This window comes from Microcaecilia unicolor, chromosome 10 (genome assembly GCF_901765095.1).
Source record: "Microcaecilia unicolor chromosome 10, aMicUni1.1, whole genome shotgun sequence".
In the NCBI taxonomy this organism is placed as follows: Eukaryota; Metazoa; Chordata; class Amphibia; order Gymnophiona; family Siphonopidae; genus Microcaecilia; species Microcaecilia unicolor.
In genome coordinates this window covers 144,292,651-144,314,156 of record NC_044040.1, presented here as the reverse complement: position 1 = coordinate 144,314,156, position 21,506 = coordinate 144,292,651, and the positions used below count along the sequence as shown (strand labels likewise).

Sequence of the window (21,506 nt, the reverse complement as noted above, 5' to 3'; positions counted from 1 at the left end):
TCCCGTGAAGATCTTTGGTCAGTGCTGGAACTCAGGCTCTTCTTTCCCCCTGAAAACCAAACCCAGAGTGATAGGTTTACTCTATGAGACCCCGATGCTCAAAACTCCAGTGCAGTACAGAACAGCACCGTTAAAAAAAAAACCTTCCTAATGCTGAATGCTAACAGTATGCAAATCCTCTGTGTGAGCGTTGAGCATTAGGAAGTTAAGGGGGAGAGGATGGTGCCTAGTGCATGTGCACAAGAACTCCTCTGCCACCCGTGAAAGCATTATGATGTGACTCCCCTAGTAACTGTGCTGTCATTGGTGCAAGGAGTATATAAGAACATAAGAATAGCCATACTGGGTCAGACCAATGGTCCATCTAGCCCAGTATCCTGCTTCCAACAGTGGCCAATCCAGGTCACAAGTACCTGGCAGAAACCCAATTGGTAGCAACATTCCACGCTACCAATCCTGGGGCAAGCAGTGGCTTTCCCCATGTCCATCTCACTAACAGACTATGGACTTTTCCTCCAGGAATTTGTCTAAACAAGTTCCAGAGCATAACTATTCTTTGAGTAAAAAAAATATATCCTATTTGCTTTAAAAGTATTTCCATGTAATTTCATCGAGTGTACCCTGGTCTTTGTACTTTTTGAAAAAGTGAAAAATCAATTCACAGCATTATAATATTCTTGGTCTTATTTCGCATCCCTTTCCTAATAATTCCTAGCATCTTGTTTGCTTTTTTGGCCACCGCCACACACTGGGCAGAAGATTTCAGCATATTTTCTACAATGAGACCTAGATCTTTTTCTTGAATGCGGACTCCTAAGGTGGACCTTAGCATCAGGTAACTATGATTCAGATTATTCTTCCCAATGTGCATCACTTTGTATTGGTCCACATTAAATTTCATCTGCCATTTGGATGCCCAGTCTTCCAGTTTCCTAAGATCTTCCTGCAATTTTTCGCAATCCGCATGCATTTTGACAACCTTGAATACTTTTGTGTCATCTGCAGATTTAATCACCTCATTTGTTGTTGTGTTTTCCAGATCATTTATAAATATGTTAAACAGCATCAGTCCCAGTACAGGTTCCTGTGGCACTCCACTATTCACCCGCCTCCATTGAGAAGAATGGCATTTAACCCTACCCTTTTCTGTCCAATAACCAATTCCTAATCCACAGAAGGACATTGCCTCCTATCCCATTACTTTTTAATTTTCTCAGGAGTCTCTAATAAGGAACTTTGTCAAAAGCTTTCTGAAAATCTAGATACACTACATCAACCAGCTCACCTTTATCCACATTTATTTATGCCTTCAAAGAAATGAAGCAAATTGGTGAGGCAAGACTTCCCTTGGCTGAATCCATGCAGACTCTGTCCCATTAAACCATGTTTGTCTATATGTTCCATAATTTTATTCTTTAACCCTAGAACGCATATTGGGGGCCTTTTAGTATGTCATTGTTGATAATATCCAGTTGTTCATATAATTTTTTTTCATAGGCATTATGGTGTAACAATGCTTGTTTGGTGAAAACTACATCTGTACGAATTGGGGGCCTTTTAGGCCCCCGCTGTTTTTATCAGAGTGTTTGTGTCTCAAGTTACTTTATTTGTACTCAGTAATGCTGGTGGAGGGGCCAGGGTGTGGATAATAACATGTGAGGATGTCATGTGATTTTTGGAGGGAGTGATAAGGCCATGACATCACCTCAGGTCCTCTGAACACTGAGGACAGTATACACTGTGAGCTAATTGCTGAAGGACCTGTGATAAGATAAGCTGTTGAGAGGAAATCTGTTTCATTTTCTAACATCTAGTCAGCAATGGCACAGTCTTCCTCCAAGTGTCTGACTGACCAAGAGATTGAAGCGATTATGTTTCAAAGCGATGATGAAAGTGAACTATCTTTGTCTGATGAAGAATATCTGCCACCAGCTAATCAAACATCCTCATCCAGTGATTCTTCTGATGATGAAGAAGTGAATCTAGTGGATCCTCAAGAAGTGATAAGTAGAACATCCAAAACGAATGTTTTTTGGGACAGTAATCCTACATTAGTCGGACGTACTCCAATACACAATATTGTGAGACAGGCTCAAGGAGCTGTGGGAAGTCCCAGTTACTTTACCCCTAAAGATGTATTCTGTACTTATTTTTCTGACAATATTGCAGAAGAGGTCCTATTATGTTCAAACCTAGAAGGAAGACGTATCGCTTCAGCAAAAAATAAGTCCTGGAAAAATATCTCAAAAGAGGAACTTTATGCATATATTGGACTTTTCCTGCTGGCAGGGAGTCAAAAATCGTATGATGTCCCAATACGAGAATTATTTCTGGACCTACTTTCTGATCCACACTATAAGGCGACAATGTCAGTGGGCAGATATGAGGAAATTAGAAGGATCATTCGCTTTAATGATAAGCGAACTCGTGCAGCGAGGTTTGAAACAGACAAATTAGCCCCTATCAGTTATATCTGGAACATATTTATCAAAAATTGCACAAAACTTTACAATCCTAGTACTAATGTTACTGTAGATGAGCAACTTGTACCGTTCAGAGGACGCTGCAAATTCATACAATACATGCCCAGCAAGCCAGCCAAGTACGGTATAAAAATCTTCTGGATGTGTGATTCTGCAAATTATTATGGCATAAATGGCGTAATCTACTGTGGCAAAGAGGTTGGTGCACCAGTACAGAAGGATCTGGGGTCTGAAATAGTCAAAACTCTTGCTGTTCCAATATTCAATTCAGGTAGAAACATCACCATGGACAATTATTTCACCAATGTTGAACTAGGCAATTTTCTGCTTGCAAAAGCTATTACACTTGTTGGTACTATAAAGCAAAACAGACGAGAAATTCCAGCAGCACTCAAACACAATCGTCAGCGAGCATTTTATGAGAGTGTCTTTGGATTCAATAACAAAGCGACTTTGGTATCTTACAAGGCAAAGAAGGAGAAATCTGTAATTTTACTCAGTACCATGCATCACGATTGCAGTGTTGACAGCAATAACCAAAAATTGAAACCAGAAATCATCCTGCATTACAATGCAACAAAAGGAGGTGTAGATAAAATGGATGAGATGGTGGGAGAATATTCGTGTAAGAGGCAAACAAAACGATGGCCTGTAGTACTATTTTCAAATATGCTTGATGTAGCAGCCCTAAATTCATTCATTATTTATACAGAAACTCATCCTGAATTTCATGCACAGAGGAAGGACAGGAGACGCTTATTCTTGAAGGACCTTTGTCATGAACTTGTAATACCTCACATGATAGAGCGAAGCGACTTGAAATGCTTGCCAAAGAAAACTAAAGAAGCAATGAAACGGTGTGGCGTACAGTTTCAGATTACTCCAGAGCCAGGAGAAAGAAAACGAAAGCGTTGTTTCATGTGTCCAAGAAACATAGAGAGGAAAACTGAGCGATATTGTTCCACTTGTAAGGAAACTGTTTGCAAAGAACACTCTTCTGAAAAAATAACATGTCAGAATTGTTTGGAAGACTAATATAATAGAAAAGAAAGTTAGAATAAAAATGTAGCTGCAGCTAGTTTGCTATAGATTTCTATGCATTTTTGTGTGTTTTCATGTCTTTGCGTGAAATTTGGGAAAAAAAAAGATTTTTTGGTGTTTTCTGTGAAAAATTATAATTAAAATGTTGTCCACTATTCATATTTTATTGAGCAATTTTGAAATAAACTTGTGAAAGTTATTTAAGTGTGTTTTTCTACATTATGTGCATGGGGGCCTAAAAGGCCCCCATAACGTTAATATGTATATTTTTAACGTCATGCGTTCTAGGGTTAACATAGCCTCCACTATTTTCCCCGTCACTGAAGTCAGGTCTATAATTTCCCGGATCACCCCAGGAACCCTTTTTAAAAATCAGTGTTTAAAAACCCTCCAATCTAAAGGTACCATGGACGATTTTAACCATAGGTTACAGATCACTAACAACAGATCAGCAATTTCATGTTTGAGATCTTTCAGTACCCTGGGGTTTATGCCATCCGGTCCAGGAGATTTATCATTCTTTAATTTGTCAATTTGGCTCAGTACGTCTTCCAGGTTCACTGCGATTTCTTTCAGTTTCTCCGTATTGTCACCCTTGAAAACAATTTCTGGTACAGGTAGATCTCTTACATCTTCTTCTGTAAAGACTGAAGCAAAGAATTCATTCAATCTCTCAGCTATGGCCTTGGCCTTCCTGAGTGCCCCTTTTGCTCCTTCATGGTTTAATGGTCCCATGGATTCCCTCATAGGCTTTCTGTGTCTGATGTACCTGAAAAAGATGTTACTATGAGTTTTTGTCTCCATGGCAAGCTTTTCTTCATATTCTCTTTTAGCCTTCTTTATCAGTGCTTTGCATCTAGCTTGACACTAGCTTCTTATTTTTTTTATTTGGATCCTTTTTCCATTCTTTGAAGGATGCTGTTTTGCCTCTTTCACATCACCTTTTAACCACATTGGCTGTCGTTTGTTCTTCTTTCCACCTTTGTTAATATGTGGAATACATCTGGTCTGGGCTTCCATGGTGGTATTTTTAAACAACGTCCAAGCCTGATTTAAAGTTCTAATCTTTGTGGCTGACCCTTTCAGCTTCTTTTTAACCATTTTCCTCATTTTGTCATAGTCACCTTTGAAAACCGAATGCTGCTACAGTAGATTTCTTTAGTAACTTCACTCCAGATATCAGCTCAAATTTGATCACGTTATGATCATTGTTTCCCAGTGGATCCAACACAGTTACCTCTCATACCATGCCCTGTATTCTACTAAGGACTAGATCTAAAATAGCTCCCCTTCTTGTTGGGTTCTTGGACCAGATGCTCCAAGAAACAGTCATTTATTATATCTAAGAGTTTTACCTCCTTAGCGCTCCCTGGTGTAGCATTTATCCAGTCAATATTGGGGTAATTGAAATCACCCATTATTATAATGTTGCCAATTTACCAGCTTTCCTAAGTTCTGTAAACATTTGTTCATCTGTCTGTTCGTTCTGTCCCAGCGGATGGTAGTACAGCCCCACCAGTATACTATTTCCCTTCACACATAGAATTTCTATCCACAAGGATTCCATGCTGCTATCTGTTTCATGTAGAGTATTTATTTTATTTGACTCAATTCCCTCTTTAACATATTGCGCAATCCCCCCCTCCAATTTGATCCACTCTATCATTGCACAGAATCCCAATGATTGTCTTCCTTCCACCAGTCTCTGACATGCCTATTGTATCTACCTCTTCATTTAGTGCTATATACTCCAACTCTCCAATCTCATTTTTTAGGCTTCTAGCATTTGTATATAGACACTTCAAACTGTGTTTTTTCCTAGCATCTGCAAGCTGCGAGGGCAAAAAAAGCCCCCCCCCCCAAAAAAAAAAAAAAAAAATTCTCCAGGGACTGTGCTCTCTTTATTAATTGCTAATTCTGGCTACCTAGCACCAGTTCATTTTCTGCAAGGACTGTGCAATCATGAGTCACCCTAAAAGTGGGTGACACTCGTCTATGACTCTGCAAGTGTGTGCTCCCCGAGCCTCTTTCTGCTTCTTCAAATTGTCCTGAAAGGATGATAAGGAACTACATGCAATTGAATGAGATGACGTGGACCACTGCAGCAGCTGAAGGCACTCTATTCTTTGCCTGTTTAGACACCCCCAACGCCAGTTCTGAGTTGGCGTAAGGTTTTTAGCAGTAAGGGTGCCCTTGTTCAGGGTGCTATTCGAGTATCAGAAAGAATAGGAAATGACCTCATTTAAATCCTTTCGATTACATTAGCATGCTATTTGTGCTGATCTGCAGCGCACTCATTAATTCCCGCGGTAAGGGCCTCTGAGCATTGTGTGCTAATAAATGTGGGTGCTAGTTCAGCGCTAATTGCCTCTAGTACCCACATTTGCTTCTGAGCATTGGGGCAAGAGTGGGAGCATCACACATTCCACATTTAGATCCCTCAGGAACAGTCATTTATAGTAAAATCAAAGCAACAGTAAGGATGAAAGGTAACCTAAAAGTTGAAAAGTACCAAAGCTAAAAAATTCTTCTGAAGAAAAGTTTGACAATAACCAACCAGGAGGAGAAAAGACATTAAAACAAATGCGCTACAAGATATAGGGTCTCTTTTAGCACCAGCTATTTCAAACTCGCCTTATAGTGCAAAGTTCATACCATTTGTCAAAAACTCCCACTGAATTTGTTGTAACAACTAAACAGATTAAATAAGATAAAAGTAAAATAAATCAATTAAACATGCTTGGGCACCTCAACAAATTAATCAAGCTGTTCTCATTTTTCTGTAGCTAGAAATACCTCATGTACTAAAAATTATCATGACATGATTAAGAATGAAGGCACCTTGATATGTCTAGTAAGTATTATAACCAGATATGCAGCATTTTCTTTTCAATACACCACACCCAAATCATCTAACTTTTAGGCCTTTGTTTCTAGATTAAACAATACCAGTATGTCTTCCATTTGTGCAAGGAACCTAAAGATGGTCTCTCTGCCAATCTTTTGGCCTTTGGCTACAATTTACAAAAATAAGCAAGCGAAGGTGGCAGAAAACATTGAATCTCTTTTTTGTTCTATACTGTTAGCAGCAGTAATTAGGTTAGTGCTAAGAGAGACACCAGAATGTGGTATACAGTATTGTTTGATAATTATTTAATAATGAGAACTGCAGAGCTAAATTAAATGTTCTCCCTTCTCTCTTCATCAGACTGTCCACAGATGCAGTGTGTGCATTCCTATGTGGCTCAGGAACCAGATGAACTCTCCCTGGAACTGGCTGATATTCTGAACGTTCTAGACAAGACAGATGACGGTAGGGGTCATAGGAGAAAAGAGAACCTTAGTTTAACCAACATATGGTAACATGAATGAGGGTGGGCCTGAAGCCTGGATAAACCAGAACCACATGGCGGGTTAAGCTGAACAGAAATAACATTTATTAAAGGTGTCAAGTATTGAGTCCTGTTCAGTTCACAGGTGGGAGAGAAAGTAAATACAAATCTAGTCCTTAGATGTAAGAATGTCCTTTCATGGCCTGCTTCTGCAGGACCACGGTATGCACTACTGTTTCTCAGAAAGGCAGCACACTCCACTTGACTCTAGTTTGGATTCCCATAGTTAATCCAGACTAATCCAGGAGTTTTTAGCAAATAACATAGGCCAGCCTGCATCCAGAGGAGTCAAAGGTACAAGTCTGTAAGGTCCCAAGTTGAACTTGGCCTACCTGACTGTTGTGGTTGCAGTTCTCACATACATGGTGGGCATCACTGCTTCCCTCTGAACCTCCTTAACCTAGCTAGGCCCTGAGCTGTTATATTTCCTGGACCACTCCCTCCTGACTCTGCCCCTCCAATAGCACTTCCCTCATGGACAGGACTGTGAGTTTTAAGGTGGCTCTGACAGGGGAGCAGTAGTGTTCTATAGACTCCCTCACATACTCACCCCCCTCAGTTCAACCATGCCTGAGACAACAAATCAGCATTTGTATGACCTAGCCCACCAGATGTTGTGCCTCAGTACTGAAGAGCTGGAGGCTTAGGAACCATGCATGATGCGTGCATTTGGCTCCTTGTGGTGAGCTATCCACTTCACTGGTTTGTGTTCTGTGATAAACAATAAGAGTCATCCCAGCAGATAATACTTGAATCTCCAAGGCCCACTTGACAGCTATTATTATTATTATTACATTTGTATCCCACATTATCCCACCTTTTTGCAGGCTCAATGTGGCTTACAATTCATCGTGGATACTGGAAATAAAAAAGAATGTACATTTGGTTTTACAGCAAGTTTTGGGTACATGATGGTGAAATACAAAAACTAGGGCTTCCTTTTCAATAACTGCATAGTTCTGTTTTCTGGGGAACAGCTTCTGGCTGATGTAGGCCACCTGATGTTCTTCCCCATCCACTTCTTGAGCTAAGATTGCCCTGAGTTCAACACATCCATCTGTGCCACAAAGGGCCTGTTGAAGTCTGGGCTGACTAGCACCAGCTCAAAGCAGAGCGCATTCTTCAAGCTCTGGAAAGCAGTGGCCAGTTCTGACATCCAGTTTACCTTGTTGGAAGCCTTCTATTTCAGGAGGAGAGTTAGTGGCTTTGCATCTCAGCGAACCCCAGAATAAAGCATTAGTAATATTCAGTGAGTCCCATGAAAGCTTGCACCTGTTCCTTGGACTGTGGTACTGACACTTGCTTGTTTGCTTCCACCTTCTGGACCTGGGGTCTCACGTGTCCTTTCCCAACAGAATACCCCAGGTACTGAACCTCCTGTCCTAGAAAGCATTTTCTTAGAATTCACCATCAATCCATCTGTCCTTACACTATCTAATTTTGCTTCCTCCTGGATTAGGTTAGTCCTTCAGTCTTTACTATAGATGACAGTATCAACCAAGAAGGCAGCTACATAACCACCATGTGGCTTTAGCAGACATAGGCAAAGCACTGGAATGTTGCTGGAGCCCCAATGAAGGTGAACTGGAACAGACCTTGAGGTGTTTACAAGACTGTCTTCTCTTTGGTAGCCTGAGTGAAAGGTACCTGCAAGTATCCTTTGGTTAGGTCCAGTGTCAAGATGAACCAAACTTTTCCCAGCCTTTCAATGAATTCATTGACTCTTGGCATCGAGTAGGCCTCCAAATTGGAGATGGCATTCACCTTCTAGAAATTGATGCAAAACCAGATGCTCCCATCTGGTTTAGGCACCAACGCAATGGGGGGGGGGGTGACCAATTACTGGTGGATTCTTCAGTAACCCCCAGTTCCAGCATCTCAGCTATCTTCTTCACTACAGCCTGCTTCTGAAAGCCGGTATGGGCGCTGCCAGACCACCACTCTAGCTCATTGATGATATCATGGATTGCAAGATGAGTCCAGCCTGGCATGCTAGAAAATGCGTCATGGTTCTGACAGACCAACTGTTGCAGTTTGGCTTTCTATGAGACTGAAAACTGCTCATCAAATGGGATCTGCAGGGGCTCGGGCTGTATCAGGACCTCTGGACCAAAGTTGTCCTTTGGGACCAGTGCCACAGTCACAGGAATCCACGTTTTAACAGATTGACATGGAAGATCTTTGCCTTATTTCTCTTGTTCAGTAGGGCCACCTTGTAGTTGACAGGACCTTTTGACTTGTATAGCAGTGTGCTTTCTGTCAAGAGCAGAAGGACTAGAACACTGCCTCCTGGCTGGAAGGTTCTCTGAACAGCCTTCTGGTTATAGGCTCAGGCTTGTCCCACCTGAGCATTCTCTAAGCAGAGTTTGGCAGCCTTGCCTGCCTTCTTCAGTCTTTTCTGCTTGGTGAGCATGTACTCAGCTAAATTCCTCAAGAAGTTATGTTCTTCCTCCTTGGTTTCTCGGACCACATCCAAGGTGCCTCTAGTTCTTCAATATGAAATATAGGGGAGTTACCTTAGATTGGTCGTGGTTATCCATGGAGTTCCCATCTATAGCTATAATCTTGGCCTGTGCTTCTCTAAGGGATTCGTCCTTAAAGTCTCCCATGGTCCCTTCTCCATTCCACTCAGGCAAACTACATAAAGGGTCTGGGAGGTTCTGTTCATCTTCCCCTATCCCCAGGTCTTCAACTGCAGCTCTTAAATTCAGGGGGCAACACCATTTCTCTAACTGCTGCTGACTACTGGGTTTAGGCAGTTTCAGCTTCTCAGTGTACAAGTCGGGAGCTTCTAAAGAGACGATCTTAGGAAAAGACTCCATCTTCTTCTTTGGACCAGTGATAGATGAGCCCAGATCATATTGAAGTTTGGGAAATCCCAATCCAGGACAACTGGACAGGGGAGCCAAGGCAGGACTGCCAACTCCAGCTGCGCTTGCCCAACTGGTGTTTTGAGGGAGACTTGAGTTGTAGGATACTGTTTCTGGTCACCATGCAGACAGGACAAGGTCATGGTTTGTTCATAGTTCACTTGCAGTTAGGTGACTGTTCCTCTCAAACAAGGGCCTTTACACTGCCAGAATCTATCAATGACTCATAGGGGTTCCTATCCAATTTGACCTGCAGCACACAGTTCCTGCTCTCGAGTTGGAAAGCCTCCATAAAATTGCAACAGTGTGAAGTTAACACATTCACATCCATACTTCTTCATCTACCTTTTGGCAGTCTCAGGCTATTTGGCCTCTCTCTCCACACCTGAAACAGGTGAAATAGTGCAGTTCTCATGACCGGGACAGCTTGGTGCACTGGGTTTGAGGTGGAGAGGACCTCCATTGCTCCAACCCCCTTTGCTGAGACACCGGGCTAGAAGGTGGCATCTGGTCCTTAGAGTTCTCGGATCCTGCCTTTTCTCTTCCCAGGACTCCCAACTTGCTTCCTGTCCTTGTAGAGGTCAGATTGATAAAAAACCTTGGCCACTTCCAAAACCTCTGGCGTCAATGTAGGGTGTTGACTCACCTACTGTTTCATGGATAGGGTAGCCTCTCAAGGAACTATTTGAGAAGAACAACTCTCCCTGTCTCCAGGTCAGTCTCGCCCTCTGGTTGCAGCCATCTATGGACTAATTCTTTAAGCCTGTAAAAGAAATTCCGGGAACTCTCACTTGTACAGACCCCTTTTGAAATCATTGCTGATAGTCCTTTTGGGTGCACCTCACCCACTCCAGAATGGCAACCTTAACTTCTGCATAGATGGCTGTCCTGTTAGAGTTGGCATCTTGAAACACAGTCTGGCTACAGTCAGAGGGTTTCCTAAGTCCATGATACTTATGCCAACCTGCCAGATGAGCGATTGTCAAAATATAGCCTGGGTCATCTTCTGGTAGCATTTCCTTTAGCACCAGACCCAAGAAAGTGGCAGGGGGTACTGGCTTCTGTAGTGCTCGCCCCACTTGGTTCAAGGAGCTTTGTTGCAGCTCAGCCAATTTCTGCAGCACTTGCTGCTGTTGGTGCTGCACAAATTGCTGTTGTTGTAACTGTTGTTGCTGATGTACTTGTTGTATAAGTTGCTGTTGCTGCTGCTGCTGCTGTACTTCCACTATGGCCCAGAGTAACTTTTCCTTTTTATTTTTTTTACTGCAACCCTTGTGCACACTGTGTGAGAAGAACACGTCAAAAATAAAGCCTTCCTGTCCTGCACTTACTAAACTTTTTCCAATCCCCTACCAGGCCCAGAACCCAGGAGGCTAAGCATTCCAACTTCTTCTAGCAGGGTAAGCTAATATCCCACTTCTCCCACAATATGCGGTAACAGGAACAAGGGTGGACCCAGAGCCTGGATAAAGCAGAGCCATACAGTGGGTTAAGCTGAACAGAAATAACATTTATTAAAGGTGTCAGGAAGGGGGTCCTGTTCAATTTACAGGTTGTGTTGGGGGGGGGGGAGGAAAGTAAACACCTTAGATGTAAGAATGTCTTCTCACAGCCTATTCCTACAGGGCCACGGTGTGCACTATGGTCTCTCAGCAAGGTAGCACACTCCACTTGACTCTGCTCTGGGTCCCAGAGTTGCCATTACAATCGTTTGGAAATAACATAGGCCAGCCTGTGTCAGACTGGGTCAGACATACAAGCCTGCAAAGTTCCAATTTGAACTTGACCTTCCTGATTGTCATGGTTGCAGTTCACACATACATGGTGGAGGCATATGCAGTTGGGCATCACTGCTTCCCTCTGAGCATCCTTAACCTACCTGTGCCCTGAGCTTTTATACTTCTTGGACTACGCTCTCCTGGCTCTGCCCTTCCCATGTCACTTCCCCCATGGACAAGATTGTGAGTTTTAAGGTGGCTCTGTCACTGTGAGGGAGTATCATTAAGGGGAAACAGTAGTGTTCTATAGACTCCTTCACACCGCGATGGTCAGTGTTTTTTTAAACACTGGCTAAAACAGGTTTTTCTATACACAGATATTCAGTGCTGGGCCACAGCCAGATAATAGTGCTGAAAATTCTGGTATTCAGCATCTGTTAGAAGTTATCCAGATACCTCTACCAAATGTTGTGAGATTAACATAGTATCAGATGAGGTGAGGGAACGATGGTAGGTTGAAGGGAAGGGAGTTTTAAATAGGGTAAGTGTACAATTCAGAATTTCTGTAAACGATCTATTATGGCCATCTCTAGAGCTGTAGTAAAAGTGGTACAATATACTTCTTAATATACTATGCAATGTATTATGTTCCATCCTGTGTGTAACTGGGACGTTCTGCGGTAAAATCCATGCTTGTAATTATGATCTGGATATACCATGCATAATTTAAGCTACAAAAGATGAATGGCTTTTGTGGCTGCAAATGCCATGTATTGAATTGCATTTGCAATTTACATTATGTAAATCTTAATCTCCTTATCTTCCATGTCAGAACAATCCAGAACCAGTGGGTTACATCTGTTAACCAATGGATCGAGACATAGAAACAAAGTAGTTCTGTGTGATTTGTACCCTAAGGACACTGTATACCTTAGAATGTTCAATATTTTTCTCTCCCTCCTAGCAGATGGTTGCAGACACACTGTGTAGCTTCTGGTCTGTTTAATGAGACCTTTCCAAGCTTAATTGGCAGCTGAGTTTTGTTGAGCACAGGGGGTACCTTTGTAAAAGGTTTGAGCTCCTTATGGATTTGAAGACGTATGCCTGGAGCAGGGATGTAGCTCAGAGAACTCTGAGTTCCCCGTCCCAACCCCCTTGCCAACCCCTGTCTTTCACTCTAGTCATGAAGGAAAAGGGCTGGTGTGTGAGGAGAAAGCTTTGGTGGTTTATTGGACCTCTGAATCCCTTCCTCTATCTCCCCCTGTCCCCTGGCAGGGGTTTTACTGTGGTTGAGGTGCAAGTGAAGTCTGGACAGGATGTCTTTTCTTCAATGCTAAAAACTGAGCAAGCATGGGGGATCCAGCATGGATGCTGTTTCTAGGGTATACACAGAACCCACTGAGGTGCTGATGATCAGTTTCCCTGTGCTGTTCCGAACAGTGTTGTAAATTACCGCCGGAACAGCGTGGGGAAAGAATGCCCTTATAATCAATACTAATAACATGCAAATTTATGCACGTTATTAACATTGATCATTAGGGGGACTTCTGTGGGAGGATTGTGCCTGGGCATGCGCTCAAGGCACAGTCCTCCCGCAGAAGAGGTTTGACAGGTCTGGGATTTTCTCAAAGGCCTGTAAAACCTGCAGAAAAGGTTTGACAGCCCTGAACCTCCAGGCCCCCCATCCCATCAAACACAAGGGCCTAAAGGTCCAGTGGACCCACAGACCCCTCAATCTCCCCAAGCACATAACTCCCCACCAACCTGACTCACCCCACCCAGAGGTTCGGTGGACTCCCAGGCCCCTCACCCCCTCCCCCAAGCACATACCCCCCCCCCAAACACACACCAAATTCTCCCTTATATGGAAGTTAAGCCCCACCCAGGGCCTCCCAGGATGCACCAGGCATGGTGCCACCATTTTGAGGTGGTACCCATAGAGGAGAAGAGCGTTCTAGTCCCTCCTCTTCCAACTTAAAGGTACCAGGGGAGGAAGGACCCCCCCCCCCCCATCATTAGACCACCAGGGCTAACCTTTGGGAGGACCAGGTCACTTCGGGTCCCCTGTCACGGGTCCCACTGGATCACCAGGGCATTTGGTGTGTGTGTGGGGTGGTATGTACTCAGGGGAATGAGGGGCCTGAGAGGTCCACCACACCTCTAGGCCCTTGTGTTGAGGGGGAGGTTGAGGAATCTGGAGATTTAGACCCTCTTGAGTTTGAGGGGGTTGGGGTGGGGGGGCCTGGAAGCAAGCCAATGAATGCTGAACAGGGTGTCCCTATTCCTTCTCAATGCCCTGGAAACTCCTTCCCAATGCCCTGGAAAACCCTAACACCAGCTTTATGCTGGCGTAGGTTTTGCCATAGGAGCAGTGCCCTTGTTTGGTGCATTGCCCGCTGAGCATGGGGAGGAATAGAAATGACCCTGTTTAGCATGCATTTGCATACAATTAGCGTTCAGAGATGGAGAGCTCATTGTTTGACACACTCACTGGCTCTGATCATCGGACGCCGGCAAAATTGGGTGCTAGTCCAGTGCTAATGGCTTCTAGTGCCCGTGTTTGCTTTTGATAATCTGGCTGTGAGTACCTTCCTCTTCCTCCTTTGGCTGTGGTAAGGTGTATATTATCACTCCTTTATTCAATTTGGAGTTTTGTTAAAAAAACAACCCTATGAGCAAGTGCATGGCGTTCTAGAATTCCAGAATTCCATGGTGACCAATAACAGTACATCAGGGTGTGATAATATGTATTTTGTCACGTCTTTATTCAGCTTTGTGCATTGAGTTCTAGAATTCCATGGTGATTGTTAACAGTACATCAGCTTAGAGTGCTATGCACATGGAGCTGTGATAATATGTATTTTTTCACGTCTTTATTCAGCTTTGTGCATGGAGTTCTAGAATTCCATGGTGACTGTTAACAGTACATCAGTTTAGAGTGCACTGCACATGAGGCTGGAGCTTTAATAGAGGAAATGGAGATGTAGCCTTACAGACCCAGTTTTTTTAGTATTGTGGAGTTCTAGATTTCCAGAATTCCATGGTGGCTGATAACAGCACATCAGCTTACAGTGCACTGCACATGGGGCTGCAATAAGGTATTATATCACGTCTTTATTCAGCTTTCTGCAAGGAGTTCTAGAATTCCATGGTGACAGTTAATAGTAAGTACATCAGCTTAGAGTGCACTGCACATAAGACTGCAACTTTAGTAGAGGAGACGGAGGTGTAGACTTACAGACCCAGTTTATTAATATCGTGGAATAACTGTGCCAGACTATTATGCTGCTCGCTGGTCAGTGAAAATCAAGATGTCTTGAATACTTTAACAGCAGATAACTTTATTTTAAGAAAAAGGCAAAGTAGTTCCTCTTGAAGTGGCTACTTTACAACCTGAACACTGGCTTATGCATCATAGTGACCAATACTGGGGAGGGATGGACTCTGCCTCAGAGCTTCAGTGGCATCGGAAGAACCGCACATTTGCTCATCATCAAAATACAATCTGTTATTAGTTTAGCCTTATTGGCATTTGTTCCAAGGCTCACTGATATAACTATGCTCTTCTTTCATCAGCAGGTGCCTAGAAGCACCGAGTCTCTGTGTATTTTTCTAGAGGAGCTACTTGTTAGCACTCAGTTCCCTTCCCTTGGGTTACAAGGAAGTGTCTCTTTCATCTCTTATGCTAGTGTGTATGTAGCTATCCCATAATGCCAGTAAAATCTGAACTCATCAGGGTTCTCTGCTGTCAGCCTTACTAAATTTTAGAGGCAGTAAATCAGCTCTTGAATGGCTCAATGCTTTGTGAATCTAATCAATTTGCACATCTCGCCAAAACAATTTATTGACGTAGTCTCTGGGTGTTGGCTCTTGATCAAGCTAAGATAAAAGACTTTATATATGCAGATGATATTACTGTGACAACCGTGGTCTGATACGTTATCCCATATTAGAACCTGTGTTAATATGATAAATAACTGGATTGCATTTCATAGTCTTAAACTGAATAAGAGCAAAACCAGGTTTGTATGGTTGGGTTCTAAAACAGATCCAAGATATGTTGAGTTTATATCTTTAGACGGTAACCAGTTCCCTTTGGATCTTCATTCAAAAATTTTGGGGGTGGAGATGGAACATTTATTGTCCATGCATTGTCATATTCAGTTTATCATCAAACACTCTTTTATAATATTGAGAAAGTTGAGGATTTTCAACAATTATTTCAAGTTAGAGGTTTTCAGAATTTTGGTTCAGTCTTTAATTCTCCCTAGACTGCATTATTGTAATCTTACATTAGCTATTTGTTCTAAATCATTTATGTATCATTTACAACTGGTATACAATTCTGCTGTTAGACTGATTTTTAGATTTTCTTGATCTGAGTCACTTCAACCTTTTTATTCTAAACTTCATTGGCTACCATTTGGTGAGAGAATTCAATTAAATTAAACCTTTAAAATTCTTACTGGGGAAATTCCTGCTTATATGCTGAGTAGAGAGGTGTGGTAGCCGTGTTAGTCCACTTTTAAAGGTAATCAATAGAAATAAAACAAAATAAAACATGGAAAAGAAAATAAGATGATACCTTTTTTATTGGACATAACTTAATAAATTTCTTGATTAGCTTTCGAAGGTTGCCCTTCTTCGTCAGATCGGAAATAAGCAAATGTTGGTAGATGACAGTATATATAAGTGAAACATCAAAGCATTTCAGTGACAGGATGGGGGTGGATAGGTGAGAGACAGGAAGAGTCAGGTGGATGAGGGACAGGGAGATATGCATGGAGATAGGCAGGGCTGTCCTAGGGTCTCTGGCGCCCCCCTGCAGACTATGAGTTGGGGTGCACGGCACCCCCCCCCCTGCATCTCCTTTCTCTCTTCTCCCACCCTGCCCCTGTCCAGCGATTCTCCTTCGCCCCCATCTCCCTCCCATTTATGGCCACCTGCCCGCCCTCCCCCCCCAACATCCCCCTTTTTCTTCTCTGCGTGGTTTAAGTCTTTTTTAATTTACCTCCGTCCCAGCAGCCGCGTCATTTGAAAGCCCTGCCCTGTCTCTAGCTTTCCCTCCCTTCGTGAGTTCGTTCCCTCAGAGTCCCGTCCTCGAGGAAATGACGTCAGAAGGTGGGACTCTGTGGAACGAACTCACGAAGGGAGGGAAGGCTAGAGACGGGGCAGGGCTTTTGAATGATGCGGCTGCTGGGACGGAGGTAAATTAAAGATTTAAAGCCCCAAGGGCGGCGCGGTATGGCTGCGCCCATGAAGGCAGGCACCCCCCTGCGGTGCTTACCCCGCTTACCGGGTTTGACTGGCCCTGGAGATAGGAGGGTGACAAAGCAGTGCAATTTTATGGTTTATAATGGGCTAGAAAACCCAGATCTTTGTTAAGTCCTGTCTGGTGGATGTCAAAATATTTAATCATTCTGACTTCAAAAGTCTTACGTTCCTGTATTGTTTTAAAGTTCCCTTTCAGGATTCTTACCATGAAATCACTGGTACAGTGTTCTGGTTTTGTAAAGTGCTGCCCCACAGGGGTGACATCCTTATTGGTACTAGCATTTTTCATATGGTGTCTATGTAAATTAAATCTATTCTTTAGCATCTGACTTGTTTCGCCAATGTAGCAGCCTTCGTTGCATTTTTTACACTGAATGATATATACCACATTGGAAGATGAACACATGAAAGATTCCTTAATATTGCTATTAAATTACTTAACGAGCCACTTAGTCATGAAATTGGCTGATATTGACCAATTATCAAAAATAATTGGAGTTAATTGGGAATTTACGCTTTCATCTTTCTAGGCATATTCTATAAAGAGGTGCGTGTACATTCCCATGTGCGCAGCTAACAAGGGGGGCACGGTGATGGGAGGAGTGTGGGTGTGTAGGGAACGTCAATCAGATGTATGTGTGTAGTTACTGAATTCAAGTCTGCACTCCTAGATTTAGGTGCAGGCATTCACGCCAACTTTTCACTGGTGCAAATGGCCTAAGCATATTCTATAAACCACGTCTGAATGTAGGCTTGGCTTATAGAATAAGCCTAGGATAGATTTTAGGCACTATATATAGAATCAGATCCTAAGCGATCCTTCTATCCCTCTGCCTGTCGGCGTACCTCAGGGTTCTGTTCTTGGTCCCCTCCTCTTTTCTATCTACACTTCTCCCCTTGGTTCATTAATCTCATCCCATGGCTTTTCCTACCATCTCTATGCTGATGACTCCCAAATCTACCTTTCTACCCCTGATATCTCACCTTGCATCCAAACCAAAGTTTCAGCGTGCTTGTCTGACATTGCTGTCTGGATGTCTCAATGCCACCTGAAATTAAATATGACCAAAACCGAGCTTCTCATTTTCCCCCCCAAACCCACCTCCCCGCTCCCCCCGTTTTCTATTTCTGTTGATGGCTCTCTCATTCTCCATGTCTCCTCAGCTCGAAACCTTGGGGTCATCTTTGACTCTTCTCTCTCCTTCTCTGCTCATATCCAGCAGATTGCCAAGACCTGTCATTTCTTTCTTTACAACATCCGTAAAATCCGCCCCTTTCTTTCCGAGCACTCTACCAAAACCCTCATCCACACCCTTGTCACCTCTCGTTTAGACTACTGCAATCTGCTTCTTGCTGGCCTCCCACTTAGTCACCTCTCCCCTCTCCAGTCGGTTCAAAACTCTGCTGCCCGTCTCGTCTTCCGCCAGGGTCGCTTTACTCATACTACCCCTCTCCTCAAGACCCTTCACTGGCTCCCTATCCGTTTTCGCATCCTGTTCAAACTTCTTCTACTAACCTATAAATGTACTCACTCTGCTGCTCCCCAGTATCTCTCCACACTCGTCCTTCCCTACACCCCTTCCCGTGCACTCCGCTCCATGGATAAATCCTTCTTATCTGTTCCCTTCTCCACTACTGCCAACTCCAGACTTCGCGCCTTCTGTCTCGCTGCACCCTACGCCTGGAATAAACTTCCTGAGCCCCTACGTCTTGCCCCATCCTTGGCCACCTTTAAATCCAGACTGAAAGCCCACCTCTTTAACATTGCTTTTGACTCATAACCACTTGTAACCACTCGCCTCCACCTACCCTCCTCTCTTCCTTCCCGTTCACATTAATTGATTTGATTTGCTTACTTTATTTATTTTTTGTCTATTAGATTGTAAGCTCTTTGAGCAGGGACTGTCTTTCTTCTATGTTTGTGCAGCGCTGCGTATGCCTTGTAGCGCTATAGAAATGCTAAATAGTAGTAGTAGTAGTACTTGTGTTAACACTAAGTTATTCAGTTTACGCTCACTAATACAAATGCACTAGCTGGATAATTCAGGAACACCCACTCTCCTATGACACTCCCCCATGAAAAATATTTTTAGTAAGTAGTTAGCGCACACAAACAGGCATAATAGCACAAAATGCTTTAATATGTTTTGCAGTAGCCTGTTTTTCTTATGCTAAGTGCGTGTTAGGGCAGAGAAGCTTTGATATGTAGGAGCTGAGCTGGCATTAAAGAACTTGTGAGGGGATGGTCCTTGAAACAGCCCTGGGGGGTGAAACATGATCATGTTGGACGATTCATCCCCCATCTGACTTATGCTCTGTTCAAGATAAGTGCAAGTTATAAGATACCTGTAATAAGTTGGGCGATATCATTATTCAATCTATGGCCATCAAAGTACTTCACAACGCACATTGTTTCAACTATGTCACTTAAGTCTGAACACTGGCTTCCTGTTACTGCATGCGTCATGTTCAAATTCCTCACCATGTTTTATAAATCATGTTCACTGTCTGCTCCTGCTTATCTCAATAATTTCCTCATCCCCTAAATTCTTATCTGTTTCCTTTGCTCTGCTGATCAAAACTTTCTTGCATTACCACCACTATCAGAACTCCACCTGACTTCCTCCCGTGATACTACCTCTGTTATCTTGGTCCCAAATTATGGAACAAGCTCCCATTACACATTAGGACCAACTTACTTGTCCACCTTCAAAAATCTCCTCAAATGTTACTTCTTAAACCAATCTTTTTGCATAACTGCTGACTGACATCTTTCTCTATCTGCCCCCTTTTTCCATCTTTCTCTTCTCTCATTTTACTTTTGTGAACCGCATAGAAAACTAGTCCAGGCCATGTGGCAATATATCAAGTGCAAATAAATTTTCATGCAGTGATGTCCTTTAAATGGCCAGTGCCACTGTTGGCACTTATTTTTATGCATTAGGTAGGCTGCTTGAATATCAGGCTTCTAAATGTAGCTGAAAATGTATGCCCAACTTAGATAGCTAATTTAGTTGCTTAACTTTAGGTGCTCAGGTTTCTCTGAATAATAGTCTCAAAATGTTTTCTCCCTCTTTGTGTCCTGCTGCTTTATTTCACCTCTTTTTCTGTCTCACCACAGGCTGGATTTTTGGTGAACGACTTCATGACCAGGAAAGAGGCTGGTTTCCAAGCTCAGTGGGTGAGGAGATCCTGAACCCAGAGATTCGTACCCAGAACCTTAAGGAATGTTTCCGGGTGCACAAATCAGAGGATGGCAGTCAGAACAAGGACCGGAGGAAGCTGGGCAGCAGGACACGGCAGTGATCGCCCTGACCCCTGCCAGCTTAGGAAAGGGGACAGTACCCAAGCCATCAGTGGATACAGACTGCAAACAGCTGGAAAGCTGTGGAGGGATGGCCTAGAGTTCTGTAACTGACTTGGCAAAGGAGAGAGGACCCGAGCCCTCAAAAATGGAGGCTGCTGAATTTTGAGTCTTGCTTCCAGATGTAAGATAGCACTGAGGAGCTCTGGTTCTTAAATGGATACAAATCTTTAGGAGAGAGGATTGTTGCTGTACTCCTCTAAAGCGTATATAAGTGTATTGCAGACACAAGTGTTCTTCCATGGGTGTCATGTTTCAAGGGTATACAGAACAGCTATCCCACTCATCATGAAGACCTGGTATGGGTGAAGAACAGCTGCTGCAGGACTGCACAATGATGTCATGTTTGGCCTTTGTTGCTGTTGTTGTTACAGATCAATCATGTGTCAAGAGTGATGTCATATTTGCTGTTTTCTGTAACCCCATTTTCCTAGAAGGTGGCTTCTCATATCAGGAAATGGGGTTCTAGAATAAGTCCTTTGTACAGTTGTCGAAATGGATTTGGTAATAAGATGAAAGCTGATATAATAAAATCTGTACCGAGTCACTGGATACGGGTCCAAAACAGGCTTAGTATATTAGGAAATGTCCAGCAATAAAATTACATAGGGGTAAATATTCAGTTGGTGGCAGTGAACATTTTGCTGACCATCACCGGTGTTATTCCCAGATATTTAATGCCAGGCCGTGTCTGGGCTTCACTATTGACTATTTGGGTTTATGAGGCACCGGCTAACACTTAGCTGATTAAGTCAATATTCAGAACTTAACTGGCCATGGGTTGTCACATAAAGATAGGGCTGTGTCTTATGTAGTGCCCTGGTCAGTTAAATGTTGAATATCAGGACTTCTGGTCAAGTGCTAACTTTGCCCACAGAACACCCCTAAAATAGCCAGGTTTCACTTAGATGCTAACCACTAATTTTCAATGGCAATAACCAGTTAAGTGCTGCTGAAAATTAGCACATAGCCCCAAACAAGCAATTTAACCAGTCAGCAGCCATTTCTGGTTGGTTAAATTGTTTGAATATTGGCCAGATAATGTTTATGGTCATAGAACCTAAGTACCTGCTTCTCTAGGATCTTCACTCCTGTATTTTCTTTCCCCCTTTGCACTGAACTGGTATCTTGCTTCACATTTCTTCCGTTGATTAATATGCTGCTAGATTTGGGCTGTCATCTCTTTACAGCTCTAACAAAGAGTGTAGTTAAACCCACTATTATTTCATTGGTCATTGATGTAGGTTAGAACAGGCATATCAGGGGATACGGATTTCTCATATCTCTTCCAAGAGTTTTATGGGTAATTTCAGGAGGGATTCTACCTGCCTGGAGGCATGGTTGTTTTGCTCCAAAATGTCTTT

At 43.0% G+C, this 21,506-nt stretch overlaps 1 protein-coding gene across 6 annotated transcripts in view; it reads left to right on the top strand.

The window, feature by feature from the left end:
• Positions 1 to 21,108, top strand: part of NGEF (neuronal guanine nucleotide exchange factor) — a 360,617-nt gene extending 339,509 nt beyond the window's left edge. For all 6 annotated transcript variants that reach the window (XM_030216010.1, XM_030216011.1, XM_030216009.1 and 3 more), the window contains 2 exons: positions 6,733 to 6,837; positions 19,900 to 21,108. In XM_030216010.1, coding sequence (XP_030071870.1) covers positions 6,733 to 6,837; positions 19,900 to 20,084 — 290 coding nt within the window. In that variant the 3' untranslated portion in view covers positions 20,085 to 21,108. The remainder of the gene's footprint in view (positions 1 to 6,732; positions 6,838 to 19,899) is intronic.
• Positions 21,109 to 21,506: the final 398 nt, after the last annotated feature.